Source organism: Heloderma suspectum, chromosome 6 (genome assembly GCF_057233095.1).
Source record: "Heloderma suspectum isolate Gila_16-S chromosome 6, 16-S_ref, whole genome shotgun sequence".
Taxonomy (NCBI): Eukaryota; Metazoa; Chordata; class Lepidosauria; order Squamata; family Helodermatidae; genus Heloderma; species Heloderma suspectum.
Genome location: NC_139463.1, coordinates 126,749,256 through 126,767,506, shown reverse-complemented (window position 1 = coordinate 126,767,506; position 18,251 = coordinate 126,749,256). Strand labels below are relative to the sequence as shown.

Below are 18,251 nucleotides of genomic sequence, written 5' to 3'. Positions count from 1 at the left end.
GGAAAAAATCTCTCCACTCCTTATTCCCATTATTTCGGCTTCATCGTTGGAGTTATTCATTGCTCAGCTTTTACAAGGGGGGACGGAACCAAAACCCAAAATCAGACCGAGAGGAGGAATAAAAGAAAGAGGGGGGGGGGGTTAGTGGCTGCAAATGAATTCTTCCTCTACCCCCCTTTCTTCTGTCTTACACACTTTTCCCCACCTCCCTTCAGCACCCCCCTAAGGATCACAGAACAGAGGGACCTACACATTCAGGGGGCTAAGTGGGTGCAATTTCTCCCTTGCATGCCTGTATTTTCTTGGTGTCTTTCCCCCCCTCTTTCCCCCCTTTTTTTTCAAGCAAAACAACAAAAAAGATGCAGCCCTTTCTCCCAAGATTGTCTCCATCTTCTCCTCTGGATCTCTGTAAGCGCCTCAAACTTTCCGGATCTGCCGAAAAGCTTGTGCAAACCCGAGGATTTATAAAACTTTACTGACCAAAGGAATTAGATACATTCATATATATATATATATATATATATGTATATTTTGTATGTGTCTCTCCATTTTTCCTCTGTCTCCAAAGGAGCATATTAGTTACTGCCTCTTGGAATTTGTGTGTGTGTGATTGTCAAAGAAGGAAAACAAAGAGCGAAAGAAAGGAAGAAAAAAAAGAGAGGAAAAGACTGAAGGGGAGTTGGTGCTTCCCCCCCCCTTTTTTTTTTTTTTGAAGGAGTTGTTTCTCTCTTGCAGTTATGGCTCTGGGGATCTCCTGGGTTGGATTTTATACAGGTCTCCTGTTCTCTTTGCTGGAACTCTGGTTTATAGAAGGACTCAGCTTAGAACCCATATACTGGAACACCTCAAACAAAAAGTAAGTATGTTGGAGAGAGTGTGCTGGTGGGCATTTTGCTGTCGGCACACACTTTGGGTCCAAAAAAGTATACCGTGTGTTGGGTTACCATGGGTGTGCAATATGCAAGTTTTCCTAGCTGGTTGTCTTTGTAAAAAAAAAAGGGGGGGGAGCAGAGGGGTCGGGAAGAAATTTGGTGCAGAAGAACCTATATGTTTGTTTTTTAAATCTTGTTTGGATTCTCTAGTTGTAAATCCTTGAAGCAAACACTGGAGCAAGGGTAGAAATAGCACTTATTTGAAATGCCAACATTTTGGTAGTGGTCAGTTTTAAGTGAAACAGACCAGGAGGAAACAGCCAGGGAGAAGTCTAGTTTCACACCAACTGCTAAAATTTTAATACATTTCCTTTTTGCAAACTTTTGGACTCTCCATTTCCTCCTCCTGTACTTGGATTTGGAGGGCGGGGGACAAGAGCAAAACTCGATGAGAATATTACATTCTTGGGTTTATATCCAAGAACTACTTTTAAAAAAATCCAGAATGAAATAGTTTTGGTCCCAGTGTCTTTTTTTTAAAGTGTGATTTCTCCCCTCCCCCGCCTGCAAAGAGTTTACTTGATGACTGTCTCCAGCTAGTCGGTGTGGTTATGCATGGTTCTACAGGAAAAGAGGTAACGCATTTGAAGTGTGTGAATGTGAAATATTACTTTGACAGTATCTTAAAGTTCGTTGTCAAGTGTGTGTCTGTCTAATACCCTGATGCTAAACACATTTACTTGAAAGTTGATTTTAGTGGAACTCCCAATTAAACATGGAATGTAAGCAATCAGGAGAGAGGATTTACACGGTGTGTGTGAGTGTGTGTGTGTGTTGAACACTTAAAAATCTTGGTCAGGGAAGTGGAATTATGAGTTTGTGTGTTGCTATCATGGCCTTTTTCAGAGCAGTTGCTATGAAAGAGTTGCACACATAGACTTGATTTTAATGCATGTTAAAAAGGATGGGATGTATGTAGAGATGTGACCATTCTGATGCCTTGTAACTTCCACTTTGTGATTTGGGTGGGTCTGTGTAGATTGTATTCTGCAACAATCTGTGGCTTGTGTGTCTTTTTGTACTCACACTCACTTTCCTCTCTCTTTTGTATGTGTGGTTTAAAATTTAAAAATTAATAAATCCTTTTGGGCATATTCCATTGGGACATTCTCCTTTGCAAGCCCCATAAAAATGACGGTAGCTACATTAAGAGCAGGATAGTAACTTCTTGGCTGTTCTTTTCTTTAAATGTATGTATGTCTGTGCAAGCACAACACACACATGCAATTTTTCCAGATCAGAGCTTTAATAGGTCAAATGAAGAACTTTTTTTTTTTTTTGCTTCTCCTTTTCTTTAACTGGAGTTTCAATGCCTGCTAGTTTTCCCTTGAGGTTAAGGGAAACACTTGAAAAGGTGTTATTGTGATGGGATGAATACACGCACGCGCGTGCACACACACACACACACACCTTTAGCTTTCTGTATTTATGTCTCACACACTTATGCACACAAACCTCTGCTTGAGTCCAGAACTGACTCCCATCTGTTAACAATTGTGGTTAAGCCCCCAATAACTTCTGAAATCCAAGTCCTCCTTACACATTTTTTAAAGGGTGGTGGTGGAGGAGGAGGCTGAATTGGAATAATTTATATAGGAGCTGCGATTCGAGATTACATCAGTTTTCAAAAAGTGTTGTGACGGGGTGGGGGGAGTTGAAGGGTTTTGAGGGGAGGGGGAAGTGGAGGGAATGGTGGTTGTTTGTCAGAAAATCTCTCTCACACATTAAAAAAACATCCTATGATTCATAAGTGGTACAATTTGCGCTCTGTCGCCATGCGAGGAAACGCTTCCTAGCAACAGAAATATATATTAGCACTTAATAGGCCTGTTTGCCTAAATCATGGTGTGTGCGTGTGTATGTGTGTTTTTCTCTTTCCTTCCCTTACCTTAGCAATCTCCTCCAAAGAGGCGAAGGGAAATTATATTTTCAACACCACATCCCCCCCTCACTTTTTGATGGATATACACGTTTGATCATTAAACTGTAAGAACAACAGAGATTAAAACAGTCAAGGGGGAAGGTTCTCTCTTTGAAACATTTAAAAAATAAAATGAAAGTGAGAACCTGGATGGAACAGGCACAATCTGGATGGAACAGGCACTGATTGCTGAGTTGTCTCCCCTCTAGTTTCTTTTTGATTTGGGAGCACAATCTGGGAAATTATCTGGAATGAAGTCCCATTGAAATGAATAGCAGATGCGCAAGCACAACATCTCACACATCGCCCGTACAAGCCCCCACTGAAATGAATGGGAGAACTTCTCAGTGGATTGTGTCCCCCATCTACCACCGTATATAGATGCTGCTTTCTTGAATATTTAAATTTCTGTCTGGTTCCATTCCAGCAGAGGTGTTTTTCTTGTGTTGGGATCTCTCATTGTTTGCAACCTTGAAGATCTTGGAGTGTGGAGAGAGTGTTTGATTTTATCTATAGATTTGGAGTGAGATCTGTCAGAAAAGGATAGGTTGGGGGGGTGCAGGAAGATTCAGTTCTTCAGATTTGTCTAAATTTAGGGAGGCAGAATGGAAAGCCTTTTACCCGCCCTGCCCCTTGAAAAATTGAGGAGCTGCGGCACACCCTTAGAAGTATTGCCCCGTTGAACCACCCGTGGGTTGTTTAAAGTCAAGCAAGTGAAGGTTGCTTCTTGGAAAAGTTATTTCCAGAGAACCCACATGGAGCAACTGCTTCTAAATAGTTCTGCCCAACTCAGCAAAGGATAGGAGGTTTGAACTACAGGGCGTGTGATCCATGTATCTTCATTTCTCATCCATGCTGTTATAGTTTCACTTCTCTCCCCCCGCCACTCTTAACTCATCATAGTGTCCCTCTGAAGAAAGGGTGGACTGGAATGAGACAACTTATAGAGTTTGACTCAAGTTGTGCTCATCTTTTTGTGGCATCTGGTAGTGTGAGATCACTGCTGCTGCTTCTGGTGTGTTAGTTTGGTGTGAATTGGAGTATTTTTGTGTGTGCCTGTTTAGGTTTTTTCCACTCCCCCCAAGAAGAAGGGTTCCAATAGATTAATCAACTTGAAAAGCTCTTTAGTTGATTAATTGGTAGCCCTCGATGTTTAAAAGCACATGTTGATTTCCAAGACTATGTTTATTTCTGCATGTTATTGTAAGCAGGTAATAAAACCACTCTAAAGACAACCTTTCCTTCCAATGGTAGCTTTTGATGATTAAACTGTAAGTTACCTCACACTTTCTTTGACATCTGAGTCTGTTCCTAGTTTGGTAATTTGCAAATGCATTTAGATGTGATAAATGAATTAGTCAATGAAATGGTTGACCACTGTATCAAAAAAAGTAAAGCATCCTTCAGGAAAAAAGGTTGCACCTCTTTCATCCTCAGGTCTGGCACACCCAAGATGGTGGAGGGGGGGGAAATCAGCAAAGGTGACAATGTGGCAAAAATCATGTATGTGTTTAAGGATGAGTGAGTTGGGTGCAATCTTTTTCTTCTTCTGTGTAATAGATTGCTAATCTATTCCTGATAACTTTGCTTGTATTTCAGCAAAGAGCATGCTTTACATTTTTGTCCTCGCAATCAACTGGCAAGGTATATTACCTTGAGAGACAGGGTGACTTGTCTGGGGGAAGAGCAAGGATCCAAATTGGAGTACTTCCATATCTGTTCCCAACCTGGCCACTTTTCTGCCGCACCCTACATTGAGATTGATCTCTAGGCTGCGGGGGGGGGGGGGGGGGCTGCATAGATATTGCATGCTTTTAAAAGCATGAAACCCATATGTGGATCACCATGCATGACAGTTTTGCACACGTATGTTTCTCTACATCAGCCTTCCTCAACCTGGGGCCCTCCAGAGGTATTGGACTACAATTCCTATAATCCCCAGCCAGGAAGGCTGCTTACATGTATCTTTGATGTTCATCCTCTGGTCTAGGAAGTCATGGCTAGCTTCTTAACATCATGTGAATATCCAGGAAAATAGAGGTTTACTCTGATTGCACATGACCACCGTCATATGGCGCGCGTGCTTTTTCCCTACAGACAAAGTGCGTTCTACCACCACTCTGAAAGATGTTCAGCATCTCCTTCCCCCTTCACTGAAGATTCAACCTTTCAACCCTTAACTTGCACCCCCTAGTTCTGTACTCTGAAGTTAACATAGATCAAAATCCACCCCTCAGAAGCCTGAATTATGTGAGCAGTAAAAGAAAAACAAGCCCTTTTTAGCTGCGCCAACTGTGAATATCCAAGCTGGTGGAGATAAGCAAAGTGGTGGTGTAGCACCGGTTCCCACAGCTGAAGACTATGTGGATTTAGCAGATGTTGAACAATGTTGTTCTGGTGTTGAGGTGATAGCTTGATCACTTTGCCACGACCACAACTGGCAATCCAACCCACGTTTAACTTGCCACCACAAGATTGCCAGGGCTGTGGTGCAGAGCCTGGGTTCCTGAGTCTGGGTTCCTGAGAGCCGGAGATTTCTTTCGTTTTTAGGTTCTTTTGAAAGCAAGATTCTAGCCCTTATTGCTGTAGAGAGCTGTAGCTCAGTGGTCGTGCATGTGTTGCATACAGAAAATCGTTAAATTTCTGCAGTTAAATGGTCAGGTAGCAGCTGATACAGAAGGTCTCTCTCTCCTGGAGTCTCTGCCTGCCAGAGGAGGCATTCCTGGGCTAGCCAGACAAGTTATCTCATCCTGGAATAAGACCGTTTCCTGTGTTAAAGGGGCACACTGAGTTTAGGGCATACAACCCTGAAAATGGCCACATGTGGGTTGAGTTGTTAAATTAAAAAAAGTTATTTTTATTTATTCATTCATTCATTTCATTTCTATACTGCCCAATAGCCGAAGCTGTCTGGGCAGTTCACAACAACTAAGTCAACTTCAGTCTGCACCCCAGAAGGGCGCACACAGCCACACACTGAGAAGCCACTGGGGGCACTCATCCTGTTTGCTCCCTCCCTTCTGCAGCAACGGAAGTCCTTTTGCACTACAGTTGGCCCTTCTCTTTTGTACCCAGTTCTCTGAGCATCCTCTGCTGTAGCACAGTTGGAGAAGAGGGCAAGTCTACGCTACGGGTCTTCCCCCAAAGGATTTTGGGAACTGCAGTTCGGTGGAGGTGCTGAGAGAGCACTGGGTTGGGGAAGGCTGCTGTAGAGATCTCTAGCCTCCTTCGCTGAGTTCCCCAGAGTCAGTGGCTGCCTACTAAAATCTGTGGCTTACATTGGTGGTATACAGATAGATAACAGCCAGACTGGTTTGGTAAAAGATGGTGGCCGCAGTTTGACTATTAGCAGGCCTAGGTGGTAAGTGAAAAGATTCCAGAGGACTGGGGAGGATTCAAGGTTTGGCATTATAGAGAACTCTTCTAAGATGGTTGTCCCTTTGGTTCTCAGAGGATAAGGGCTGCGTTGGGAACATTCACTTATCCATATGACCATGTGAACAGTCTCCACTGAGAAGCCTTTTGTGTTTAAGGCTGTGTGGAAGCACCATGGATGCAAGTTGCCACTCGAGGTTGCAGCTGAGGGACATGCCAGTGTAAACGTTTTCCTCAGAAACAGAAAACAGATGCTCTTTTGAGCCAGCATGGTCCCCAGGACGGCTAGGGGGGCTCTCACTTCAAGCAGCATCACCTGCTGTGGGATCCTTCTCTGCGTGTGGCCTTGAGCAAGTTGAGCATGTTCTTTTCCTCACTCTGCCTCAGTTTCCCCCACTGGAAATAACTACAGCCTGCATCTACTGCTACTGAAGTGAAGACGATCATAAAGCATCTGTAGCAACATCCGTTATTGGGCTGGGCCAGCTATTTGCAAGCTATGTGGAGAACTCCATGTTATGCGGCCTTTTCCGTTCCATTGGATGCAGAGTTCCGGGTAACTAGCAAGCTTTCTCCTGCTTACCCTTGCTGAAGCGGATCCAGTCAAGGTGATCTTCTTACCTGTCTGGGGTTGGCAGTTGACAAAGCTGCAAATCAGAAGTCAAGCCCGGCGCAGCAGCAGTTGGGCTCCTTGCAAAGCATCTTCTTCCTCTTGACACTTGGGGAGTTGCCTGTGATTCCTTGGCAAATGGATGTCAACTTGCTTAAGGTGTTTGTCTTTATGTGTGTCGGACAATTCAGCATGTAGATTTTTTTTCTTCGCCACCCAAAACACCACCACCCCTTTGTTGAAATGCGCCATTTCTGATCTGTATGAATCCCACATCATGGGTTCCTGGAGTAAGAATAGCATCTGTTCTTTAGATGGGTACGGCCAGGTTTTTGTCTTTTGCAAATGTAAGGCTAGCCAATTCGATCTTGCTTGACTCTCCGCCTGATGGGAACCTCTCGGGCCTTGGTGAAAGTCCTTCATCTTTCCTCTGCGCTGTTTCTGGCAAACTGCAATTTGTCCTGATGGTGGCCTTATATTCTTCTGTTCTGCCAACTAATCTCAGATGGTTTGGGCATGATAGATCCTGCCCCAGCGTGTGTGGGGAGGTCAGGTTGGGTGACCTTTGCATTATTTCATAGACCTATAATTGTTTAGTACTGTGATCTTCCTTCAGAAGCCATTGAAAACCATTGTTTTGAGATCACGTTAAATGCTAGCCATATTGTTTCCCTCTGTTTTGTAAAAGCACTCTCTTTTTTGAGAGAGAGAGAGAGAGAGAGAGAGAAGGGGGGAGTGGGTTTCCTCCACATTTTCTGTATCATATCCATGAGGGTTGTTCACTCCCTACAACATGCACAGTGTGTTGAAATGGAGGGCGGTGCGTCTTGCTCTTTGTATTCAGAATTACAGATTCAGGTTTGTTCGATTCCATCCCCCCTTTCCCCTTACTAGTTTCCAATTAGCTATCAGTGTATTGAGCTTTATTTTGGAGAAGGGCCATAGCTCGATGGTGGAGCCCCAGCACTGCATGCGGCTTCTTTGCGTACAAGGTCCCAGTTTCAGGCCCTGGCATCTCCAGCAAAAAGGGGTTGGGTAGCAGATGATGGGGAGAACTCGTCTTTGCCCAGGACCCTGGAAAGCTGCTCCCAGTTAGAACAGACGTACTAGGCTAGATAGACAAATACACTGGCCTGGGAATAAACCAGCTCCCTATGTTCCTGGCTTCTCTGGATGATGGGCAGAGCTAGGGATGTATGGATTTTGTTAAATCTGTTCCGTCCATGTTTCGTGGATTGTCAGGTGTCTTTCCTTCTGTCATCTGCTCATTGATGGAATTGGATTTTTTCCATGGATGCATGAGAATATCATTCCACTTGTGCAAGCGTGCACTACTGAAAGTGCGCATTAGCTCTAGTGCACACTTGTATTAATGCACACTTGTGCAAGTGTGCATTTTTGCAAATCCCTCCCCCCAGTAAAAAAACAGTCTGCAATTCTGTGTGACATGGGAAAAAGCTTGTCCGTTGTGGAATCTATGGTCAGAGTCATAGAAATCCAAACTCAATTGAATCCATTGCAGGTTTTTCCATTATCCCTAGGTAGGACTTAAGAATATGATTGTGTGTCTTTCTCTTTAGCTTCTCCTTTCTTGTACATGCAGTGCTGATTCTTCTGTTATCCAGACCCTAGATCTGAGGTTACTGCACCCATGGCTGATACCCAGAATGTCTGTGAAGTGATGGTAAAGAGTCCCTCCGAGCTTGTGTCAAGTGCCTTTCCCTCCCTGCTTAGCAACCACAACCTATTTCCACACATTGACCCAGTTCAGCCAATTCATGGGTTGTTTAAACAATGGGTTGTCGGAGCTGCACAGGAGCTCACGCTGCCTCCTGCCCGCTTGCCGCTTCACATCTGCTTTCATCAGCAGCCCAGTAACACTCCATTCCTGGGTTGTCTGATGTGATGTGTGAACCTGGAACTCTGGGTTGCTGAGGAACAATCCAGTGGTTGAACTCATGGTTAGTTGTTGGGCTAAAACTCTGGGTCATTTGTTCGGCAGCAACTCAAAGTTCCCAGTTCGCACATTCCATCAAACAACCCACGAATGGGGCATTCCTGGGTTGTTGATGAAAGCGTATGCAGAGTGGAAACGGTGAGCAACGAGGAGACAGCCTGAGCTCCTGCGCAGCCCCAGCATCTCATGCTTTAAACGACCGATGTGCTGTCCTTGCATGCAAACTGGGTCAGTGTTTTCCAAGGCAAATGGATGGGAAGCTTAAGGCCTGCTTTTCTCCCTCAGAAAGTTCAGTCACTACTTGAGTTGGGGGCAGGGGGGAGACAGCCCATGGCTCCCTTAGTACTGTTTTTAGAAGCCTGTGTGGCACGGTTTGGCAGAATTGGGGAGGAGAGAATTAAGGAGGCTTCTGGGCCCCCCTCGCCTATTTAAGCCTTGATTGTGATCCTCCAAGAAAAAAAGCAAAGTGATTCCAGTTTTTATGTACTCTTATATATTCATCTCTACTCCCTCTCTCTTCCTGCCACCCCCCCCCTCCCATCCTCCCCGCCACACACATACCTTCAGTCCCTCAGGCCATTGGGATAAATGAGATATTTGAACATTAAAGTGGTGTGTTTTTTCCCTCTGGAGCAATCGAGCAAAACCGGTTTGTGCCTCCTGTTTTTAAATAAATAAATAAATCTTCCAAATTTCGACATCAACACTGAATCCTTCAAATGTCTCTTTGGCCTGATGAGTAGATGTTTATGCAGCAAAAAATAAATGAAATATATATATATATTTGCAGGCCTTGGAGTGCCTTTCTGAAGGTTGCATTTGTTGCAGGTGTCAGGAAATGTGTCTCTAAAAATTAATATTTCCACATTGGTTATTACTATTGCAACATTTAGTGACAGATGGTCCTCCTTTTCACATACCATTGCAAAATATTACATGGGATTGACTGTTAGGCTCTCAACACAACCTGGAAAAAAATGTTGTTCTGAAACCTGTACAGCACAGTTACACAGATTCTCAGATATTTGCAGCAGCTCTGCTCAATGAACCGGTGTGATTAATCGACTAACATTTTAATCACATGTTAAAATTTGCTGGCAGTTAGTCTCTTTCTTAATCAATTGAAAACTAGATAATGAATTGATTTTTTTGGAAACACTTGAATTGGTTGACAACCCTAATTTTCATTGTGTCTGACAATGTGTCTGAGATGTGAGTTGTTAACAAGGCTTTGGATAGAGAGACATGTATGGAGGAGAGCCGGTATACGCAAGGCCTCTGGTTGTCTTTTTTGTCTCTGTTGACTGATGATCAGGCTCAAGCAATGTTGACATGGAAAATCCAAGTGGTACATTTCTGCACGATCCTGATTAACATCGGGCGCGCCCAGTGGGAAGCCCTCGTGCAGCTCCCGTTCTCTGGAACGAGGCTTGTGCAGAAGGGCTTCCATGGAGCAGAGACCAGGATCAGATCTTAATTGCCTCCTATGGTGGAGCTTGAGCGCCATTTGCTTGGTGGGAAGGTGGGGTACAAATTAAATACATAAAACGCACAAGATTGCTGACTACTGCCATCCAAAATCTGCTGCCTCTAATTCTCCTTCAGTGATGAAAGAGTCCACCACAACTTGTTCCCGACAGATAGAAAGTGATTTCTGTTGTCCACTTGAAATATGGGCTCTGGTTTTATTTTTGGGGCTGCAGTTTAATGCCATTATTTCCTATCCTGCCCACAGCAGACATAGAGACCAAGAGATTCCTGTCTTCCTCAACACGTCCCCCTGTCCTCCTTAAGGTGACTTTTCATATTCCCATGGGTTGCTGTCAAGTTCCCTCTCAGCTTCTCCAAGCTAAACAATTTCAACTCTTTCCGTCGTTTCCTCATAAGTCCTCTTCCCCATTCCTCTAAGCGTTGTTCGTTATTGCTCTTTTTTTGTTTGTATTTATTTATTACATCTCTATACTGCCCAATAGCCGAAGTTCTCTGGCCAGTTCACAACTTGTTGAATTCTTTCTAATTACTTTCCAAGTGGGGTCAGGAGCAAGCTCCTTATCTGGGTTTTGCTGGCTGAGGCAAGTCCTTTGGAGATGTTTTCACAGGGGCTAGCAACATTAAGTCCTTTTTTCCTTACAAGGAAAAAGCAGGATTCTGTTCTTGCAAATCAGCAGGATTTTGTATTCAGGTGGATTTTCACAAGTGGCGTGCAAATCACTTTGGTCATCTCCTGTGAATCTTTGATGTCATCGCCCCTCTAGCTGATTTGCATTAATTCAATTCTTAAGTGCAACTTTTCCCTGTTGTAAAGACTTGTTATGCATCCTGGGAAAGGATGATTCACCTCTGGCCTACAGTTTACAGCTCTAATGGTACATAGAAGAAAAATGTAGTATCTGATCAGCAGCGGTCAGATAAGAGGAGCCAGTGAAGAGAATATCTTGTAATACTTCTGAATGGGTTATTCCATTTATTTTTCTTTAATTGAGCTTCCCCCCCAAAGAAGAGCTTTTAAAAGCTTGTAACACAATGAGCTCTATGGTGGTAATGATGGCTGGAAGACCAATAATGTGCTTCAGGTGGAGCACATCTGCTCACAGGTGTCGCAGAAAGCGCATGAAGCTTCGACATGTGACCGTAAATCCACCTTCCTGTTCAGTGCTCAACTGCTTTTAAAAACTGGTTTCCTGCCCATTTAAAAACCGCATTACGTTAATTCTCTCCTGTGCGCACAAATGGTGCAAAAGGGGGGAAAAGGTAGAGCTCATATATTTAAAAGGAAAATCCTTTAGATGCTGTATTCTGTGCTCCATATGGCTGTTCTGGTTTGTGGAGATGATATTTTGGTTCTATTTAGGACTTTTGGCTCAGGACCTTATCGAATTTGCGACAACTATAAGAGATCATGTTCTACAAAGGGTTGGGGGGTTTCTTTCCTTTCTTTGAGTGCTTTATATGTCCTTTCTTCCGCCATGTTCATACTTAAATATCTGCTGATGTGCCCAGTAAATCTAAGCTTTCTCCTTTTATTGAAATCGACAGTTCCATGTCCTGGAGCCAAAAAAGGCTCAGCTGTCTATGTGACAGCATCCCTAAAGAATTCTCTGCTTACAACATTGAAATTCCCAATAAAATTAAGGTAGCAAATAATTGAACACCCCTAATCAAAGTTGGCAAAAACGTTGCCAACGTGACCTACGTGTGCAGGTATTGCCAGGCCCTGGGAAGAAGATCTCTCTTGCACATCTGCTACAAGGCATGACCATGGAAGCTGGGGGCCCAAGCAGCAGAAAACCCAAAAGACCCCCCTCCCCATAATTAATGTGTGGTGGCAATGCTTGGTTTCACTGTCCTGTTCATTTCAGTGGGGCTTTAACAGGAAAACTTCTTGCTGGCCATGGACTGTGTCCCCTTGTTAGTTAGTGGATGTGGTGTGGGGGGGCATGTCTGAATGTCTCTCGGAGCAGGTGCACAGGGCAGAAAGGTGTTCACAAATTACTCAGGTGGGTAAGCTAAGTCACATGCTACCAAGGGGGAGGAAGGGAAATTCCTCCCCAGGTCGCACACAATTAACTGAAGAAATTCATTGGCACATTTGTGTGGTGGTGATTGCTAGCTTAGAGGCCTGTTAAAAGGATTAGTCAAATGCATGAAAGATAGGTAACTGCGAAGAATGGAACCTGCAGTTCCACAGGCAGTATTTCTCTCTGATCACCAGATCTGGGGGGTGAAATGGTTTTGCTGTTTCCATCATGCCTTACTTGTGACATCCAGATGTTCCAGAGACATCTGGCTGGCCACTGTTGGAGACCAGAGTGCCAGATTACACACGGCCCTTTCTTCTGACCCAAGGAGGGAATTCTTATCTCATGTCGCGGCTTACTTCAGCCTCCCCAAACATGGTATCTTCCAGATGTGTCGGACTACGACTCCCATAATCTCCGTCAGGTTGCCCAATGGTTGTGCTGGCTGGGGATGAAGAGAGTTGTAGTCCAACACATCTGGAGAGCAACAGGTTGGGGGAGGGGCCTGTCCTAGTTTGATTTAGAAGAGAATTTTCCTTCCTAAACCCAAAATTACAGCGCTCTCATCCTGAGCATTAATTTATTTACTTATGAAATATCTGTGCTAAAGCAACTACCAAAAATTATCCATCATATTTTCAAAAAGTACAGTTCACATAAACATATAAAACCAATGCAATACAGTCATACCAACTGAAACTAGCAGCTTAAACACTAACATTTATTTATTTATTTATTTATTTATTTCTATACCGCCCAATAGCCGAAGCTCTCTGGGCGGTTCACAAAAACTAAAACCAAACAACACACAATAAAACAATTTAAAATATATAGAACATTAAAACCACAATATAACAATACATACATGTAATACACAATATAACATGTATTTTAGCTAAAAGGTTGTTGAGAAGGGATGAGGTAACTCCTCTGCCAGTCCATCCAAATGGAAATGTAGTTGGGCACAGCTCCACCCCACCCAGTGCCCCAGTTGTAATCGTTCGTGAAGCCCCCGGGAAGTGAAGGGGGAAGAGCACGAAATCGTATCCATTTTCTTGAACTCCAGTAAATAGCAGTGGCTCGATTTTAAACCCTTGAAACCAGGCGTCAGCTGCCCAGCCTGCTGTGGATTTTTACCAAGTGAGCTGGAGTACCGGTTTCCCCCTTCTGGTCTTGATTTGGGGAGAGGGGGACAAATCATCTTGGCATTGTGTGCAATTGGTCAATCATCACCTATTGTGCAGGAAGAATGGTGAAAAAGGGACCCTTATTTGTACTATACCTCCCCCCTGCCCCAGCTTTCCTCCCGATTTTTTCGTTTTTTGTCTCCCTGCTCTCCTGCCTTCCAACCTTTGTGTGATTCAAGAGCCCCCTTGGAAACCAGAGCAGGAAGGGGTGGGGGCGGGTTGGTGAAGTGCCATCTTGTCACCTGTGCAACATGCATCTCGCAAAAGAGCGAAGGCCCAGCCGCCGATCGATGCTCCCAAGGCACTTAAAAATCAGTCCCCTCTTGTTAAATCAACAGGCAACTGTTCGGGTGACGAGAGCGTTGCCACGCTAATGTATATGGGCTGGTGCACATTTCGGCAGTACATCTATGGATGTGGCTGCGAAACCGGGAGCTGGAAGGCCATGATTTGAAGAGGGGGTGGAAAATGTTAGGCCGTTTTCGCAAGCGATGTGGTAGGAAGCCGTTCAGCCTGCACCGCGTCACCTCTGGTGACTGTGTTGATGTGGGGCAGAAAGTAGAAGACAAGGACTTTTTCAGTCAAAAGCACATTCTCGCCATGTGGGTTTTATGCTCCAATGACAGGCATGGTGAGATCCACCCCACCTCCATGTGTCCCTTGTAAAAAGTGCCTTGCACTGCAGGGTTGGTATAGAGCAGCCTTCCCTAACCCTGGTGGCCTCCAGGGGTGTTGGACTACAACTCCCAGCATCTCCCAGCCAGTATGCTGGGAGTTATAGTCCAACACCCCTGGAGGCCACCAGAGCCGGGGAAGGCTGAGCCACCGCTCATCCAGCTTTAGATGGGACAGTTTAGCACTGGCCTCCTGCTGTTCAGGAAACATTTTAATTCTGTCCCACAGCCTCAATGGCCAGAATTGTATATCTCATCAGTTCGTGGAAATGCATTTTTGGCTTTAATTTTGGAGCACTTTACCACAGGATGGGTCTGTGTGTAAAACCATACTGGCCAGGGCAGGAGCAGGTCTGGGGCTCCCATTAAAGGGAAACAATTGTCAGTGATCGTTATTTTTGCAGCAGGGGGGCACAGTTTTTGGATTTTCTGCCAGGGGCATGAAAACACCTTGTGCCAACGGAATGTGGTGTTGCTAGACGAGGCCAGGGAGCGCAGCCCTCGGAAGGCAGGCCGGAGAATACACAGCGAGGCTTCCTGAGGTAATTTTGCTGACAAGCAGACAGGGATAGCTGGTGGTGCTCCTGTTAATTAGGTCATGAGCAATTTGGAGCAGTTTGATGTTAAAAATGTTATGCGAGAGACCGTTCAATAGGAGTTTCAAGAATAAACGAGAAGAGGACTTTATGAAATGTGAATACAGGCATTCTGGGTACGCTTCACCCTCCTGGCTGCCTTATAGTAACATATCATAAAAAGAACCCTTTATGTCTTGTAATTTTATATCTGTCCAAGACTGTATTTATAAATACAGTTTACAGAGTTGGCAGCCCTGGGTTAAAGCTAATCTCATTGTTGGAGCCAAATTAGTCTAGGTTTCCTGATGCATGAGGTGGAAAATCTCCGTGGCACCCTCCTTTCAAAGGTTGCCAGGTCTCTGTGTCTGATGTGGAGTTTGGGGGATTTAGCTATCGATTTGCCCTCTGACCCACCAGGTGTCACTGGGCGTCACTCCCCACTAGGCCTGTCACCCCATATCTCTCATAGGGATGTCCATCTCTGGGAAATCCGGTTCTTTTTTGGCTTGACAGATTTCCACAGTGTGGACGATTCGCTTTGCATCTACGAGCCAAGCTATGAGCTGTTCCCCAAACTCCAGGCTTTTAAAAAAAAGATTCCATAACTTGCACAAATCGTGGCCAAATTTGCGCAAATTGTGGCCAAATTTGCGCGAACTGCAGAACCTCCCCCCCCAAATGTGCAAAATTCCTGGAAAATCCATGAACTGGCCCGACTTGCTCCAGATCAAGTCAGGTGCCGCAGTGGGAACTGAAACAAAGTCTGGGGGGCCAAGCCTAAGGAAACGCATCGAACAGCACCCCTCAAATGGGTTTCTCCAATGTCTCTAAGCTCTCGGGTTTAGAGGCTCAGAGACCAGGCCATACTATTCCCTCCCACTTATTGACGTGGGCATAAGCTTCTGGAAAGTTTTCCTGTGCAAATCACAGTGAACAAATAAATTGCTGACTTAAAAAATAGAAATGAAACACACCAACGCAAACTTCAATGGGGTGCAAGTTCACTCCATGCAACACTCTCCTGTTGTTCTTTTCTTTTAGTTTTAGTTTAAAAAATGTTTATCCTGCTTTTCTCCCACCAGGGAACCCCAATTGGCTAGCAGCATAGAAAGAAATGATCTGAACACTATGAAAATAAGATAATGAAATAACAAACTCCAGACAACAAGAGTCAAGACAATCCAGCTCATCTGTAGTTTAAAAACAAAACAAAAATGAACACAACAAAATCTCTTATTAGTTTGCACTTCCACAAAGCCTTTTTTAAAGAGTGAGTCAACCCTTTATCTGGTGCAGGAAGGAATATAGAACCCAATCCCAAAATAATCAGTGTGTATTAGTTCGTGATGGAAATGAATGAGGAGTGGAATGGGGTAAGGAATATAGGACTCCCTAGGGAGGGCAGTCCCAAATGTCAGTGCCACCACTAAAAAGGCCCTGTTCCTTGTGCCAACCCATCAAGCTTCAGTCAGTGGGAGAATCTAGAGCAAGAACTCAGTTGCTGATCGGAGTGTGGAGGAGGGCATGTATAGGAGAAGGCGGAATTGTTTCCTCTCCCCCTGCTAAATCAGGTTGTTAAAATCCCTAATCTGTAGTACTCCAATGTAGATTTGTATACATATATGCAGGTCATCCCAGTGTATGAATCATGGGGTGCAGTAAGTGATTAGCTCCACGCCCGGAGCCAACATACTGCATCTGGCTTCCTCCCTACCCCCTGCTGCAAGTTACCATTTTGCACCTGGCTCCCACAGGTGGATCTGGGGATTCTAGTAAAAAAAACAAAGTGTATTTTATAAGCCTGATGTCCATCCGTGCCTGTCTTAAGATACTGAGGTCTGAAGCCACCTAGGGTTTTAAAGGCAACAACCAGTATCTTGCACTGAGCCCAGAAATGAACAGGAAACAAATGCAGATCAAATAGAAACAGACACGTGTGCTTTATCTATAGTCTGGTAGCAGCAGTTTGGGCCAACTGAAGATTCTGAGCCCTTCTCACCTGGTGGCAGCAGCCCTGCAAGAGTCCAATCTGAAGGCTACTGGAGCGTGAATGACCATGGCCAGGTCTGTCTACTCCAAGAAAGAGCAAAGCTGGTAAAAGGCAATCCTAGGGCGCTTCCAGACAAGCTGTTTATCATGCAACTGCCCAGCCTCATTCATGGAATTTTACCTGGGGTGTCCAGACAAAGTTGTCTTCCAGATGTAGCCCTACCATGTTTTCCCACTGTTTCTTCAATCTTTGTCTTCACTGTCTTATCTTGAGCATTGAGCAGGGGGTTGGACGCGACGGCCTTGTAGGCCCCTTCCAACCCTACTATTCTCTGATTCTATGATTCATTAAGGAAAGGAAGACCAACAGCTGCGCAGTGTCCCTCGATTAGTAGCACGGTGAGCCCTCCGCCTCGAAGCCCCCTTAGCCACCGTTGCCACTTGAGCATCTAGAAGTGGCGCTGGTTCAAGGAGCACCCTCAGGGCCAGACCTGGCTGAGCGGGGAGTGCAGCCCCATCTAGCACAGGGTGCACAGGGTAGGGGCTGGTGGCTCCGATGACAGTGGGATGGTGAATCTGCTCTGGGCTTTAGTCAGGTTTGGAGAGCTCCTTTAGAGTTCTGACTGGTTCTGACTGAAACCCGGAGCGGATTCACCGCCCCACTGACATTGGAGCCAACAGCCTCCACTGGATGTACACATAACCCCCAAATCAAGTGACTCCCCCAACCAACAGCACTTTTGTCTAATTTGGATTCAGTTTCAGTTTGTTCTCTCACCTCTTGTCTTTTTCCTGCAACCATTAATGGTTGCAGTCTTTAAAACCCAAGAGGAAGAAGCCCAAATACTCAGTGGTGAACCGACAAACCTCTTCTTGGTCCCGCAAGACCCACTGGGCCAGTAAACCACATTCACCCCCCAATATACTACTATACGTGATAGGAGCGTTCGGGGTGGGGGGTATTCTAGTGGTAATGTTCTATGCGTGAACCCAGCCCCAAAATAACCAGTGTGTATTAGTTCATGATGGAAACGAATGAGGAGTGGAATGGGGTAAAGCTGCCAATTGGAATTCATCCGCCCGCCTTCTTAAACCCAGCTCTGAATTCGGATTACAGATTTGAAATAGTCCATTTATTTCCCCTCCTATCTTAAACGGACAGGTGGTGACCAGGCAACCAATAATTTGCCAGCAGAATCAATATGGATCTGTGTGTTCAGGTACTTTCAGATGTCAGTCCATCACAGTAAATGTGTGGGAGGGGTGGGGAGTGCGGAGAGAAATTACCTTTTCTAGGAGGGGAAAGGGGATGGAGTGTAGGTGCAGGCCTCAGTTTGTGCCAGGGCTTCACCAGCACCACTTGGCCGAGTTTGAATCGTTCAGAAGATCTCAGAATGAAGAGGTAAGAGCTGCATTAAGTCCAGAGCAGCCAAGGACATATTGCTGCTATTTTGTTATATTTATACCTCTTCCAGATGCCCGTGGCTGCCAACAAATTAATAATTCAATA

At 44.9% G+C, this 18,251-nt stretch overlaps 1 protein-coding gene across 1 annotated transcript in view; it reads left to right on the top strand.

Moving 5' to 3' along the window:
* Window positions 1-737: 737 nt before the first annotated feature.
* EFNB3 (ephrin B3) overlaps window positions 738-18,251 on the top strand; it is a 42,939-nt gene continuing 25,425 nt past the window's right edge. The window contains exon 1 of the mRNA XM_084808700.1: window positions 738-856. Coding sequence (XP_084664826.1) covers window positions 738-856 — 119 coding nt within the window. The remainder of the gene's footprint in view (window positions 857-18,251) is intronic.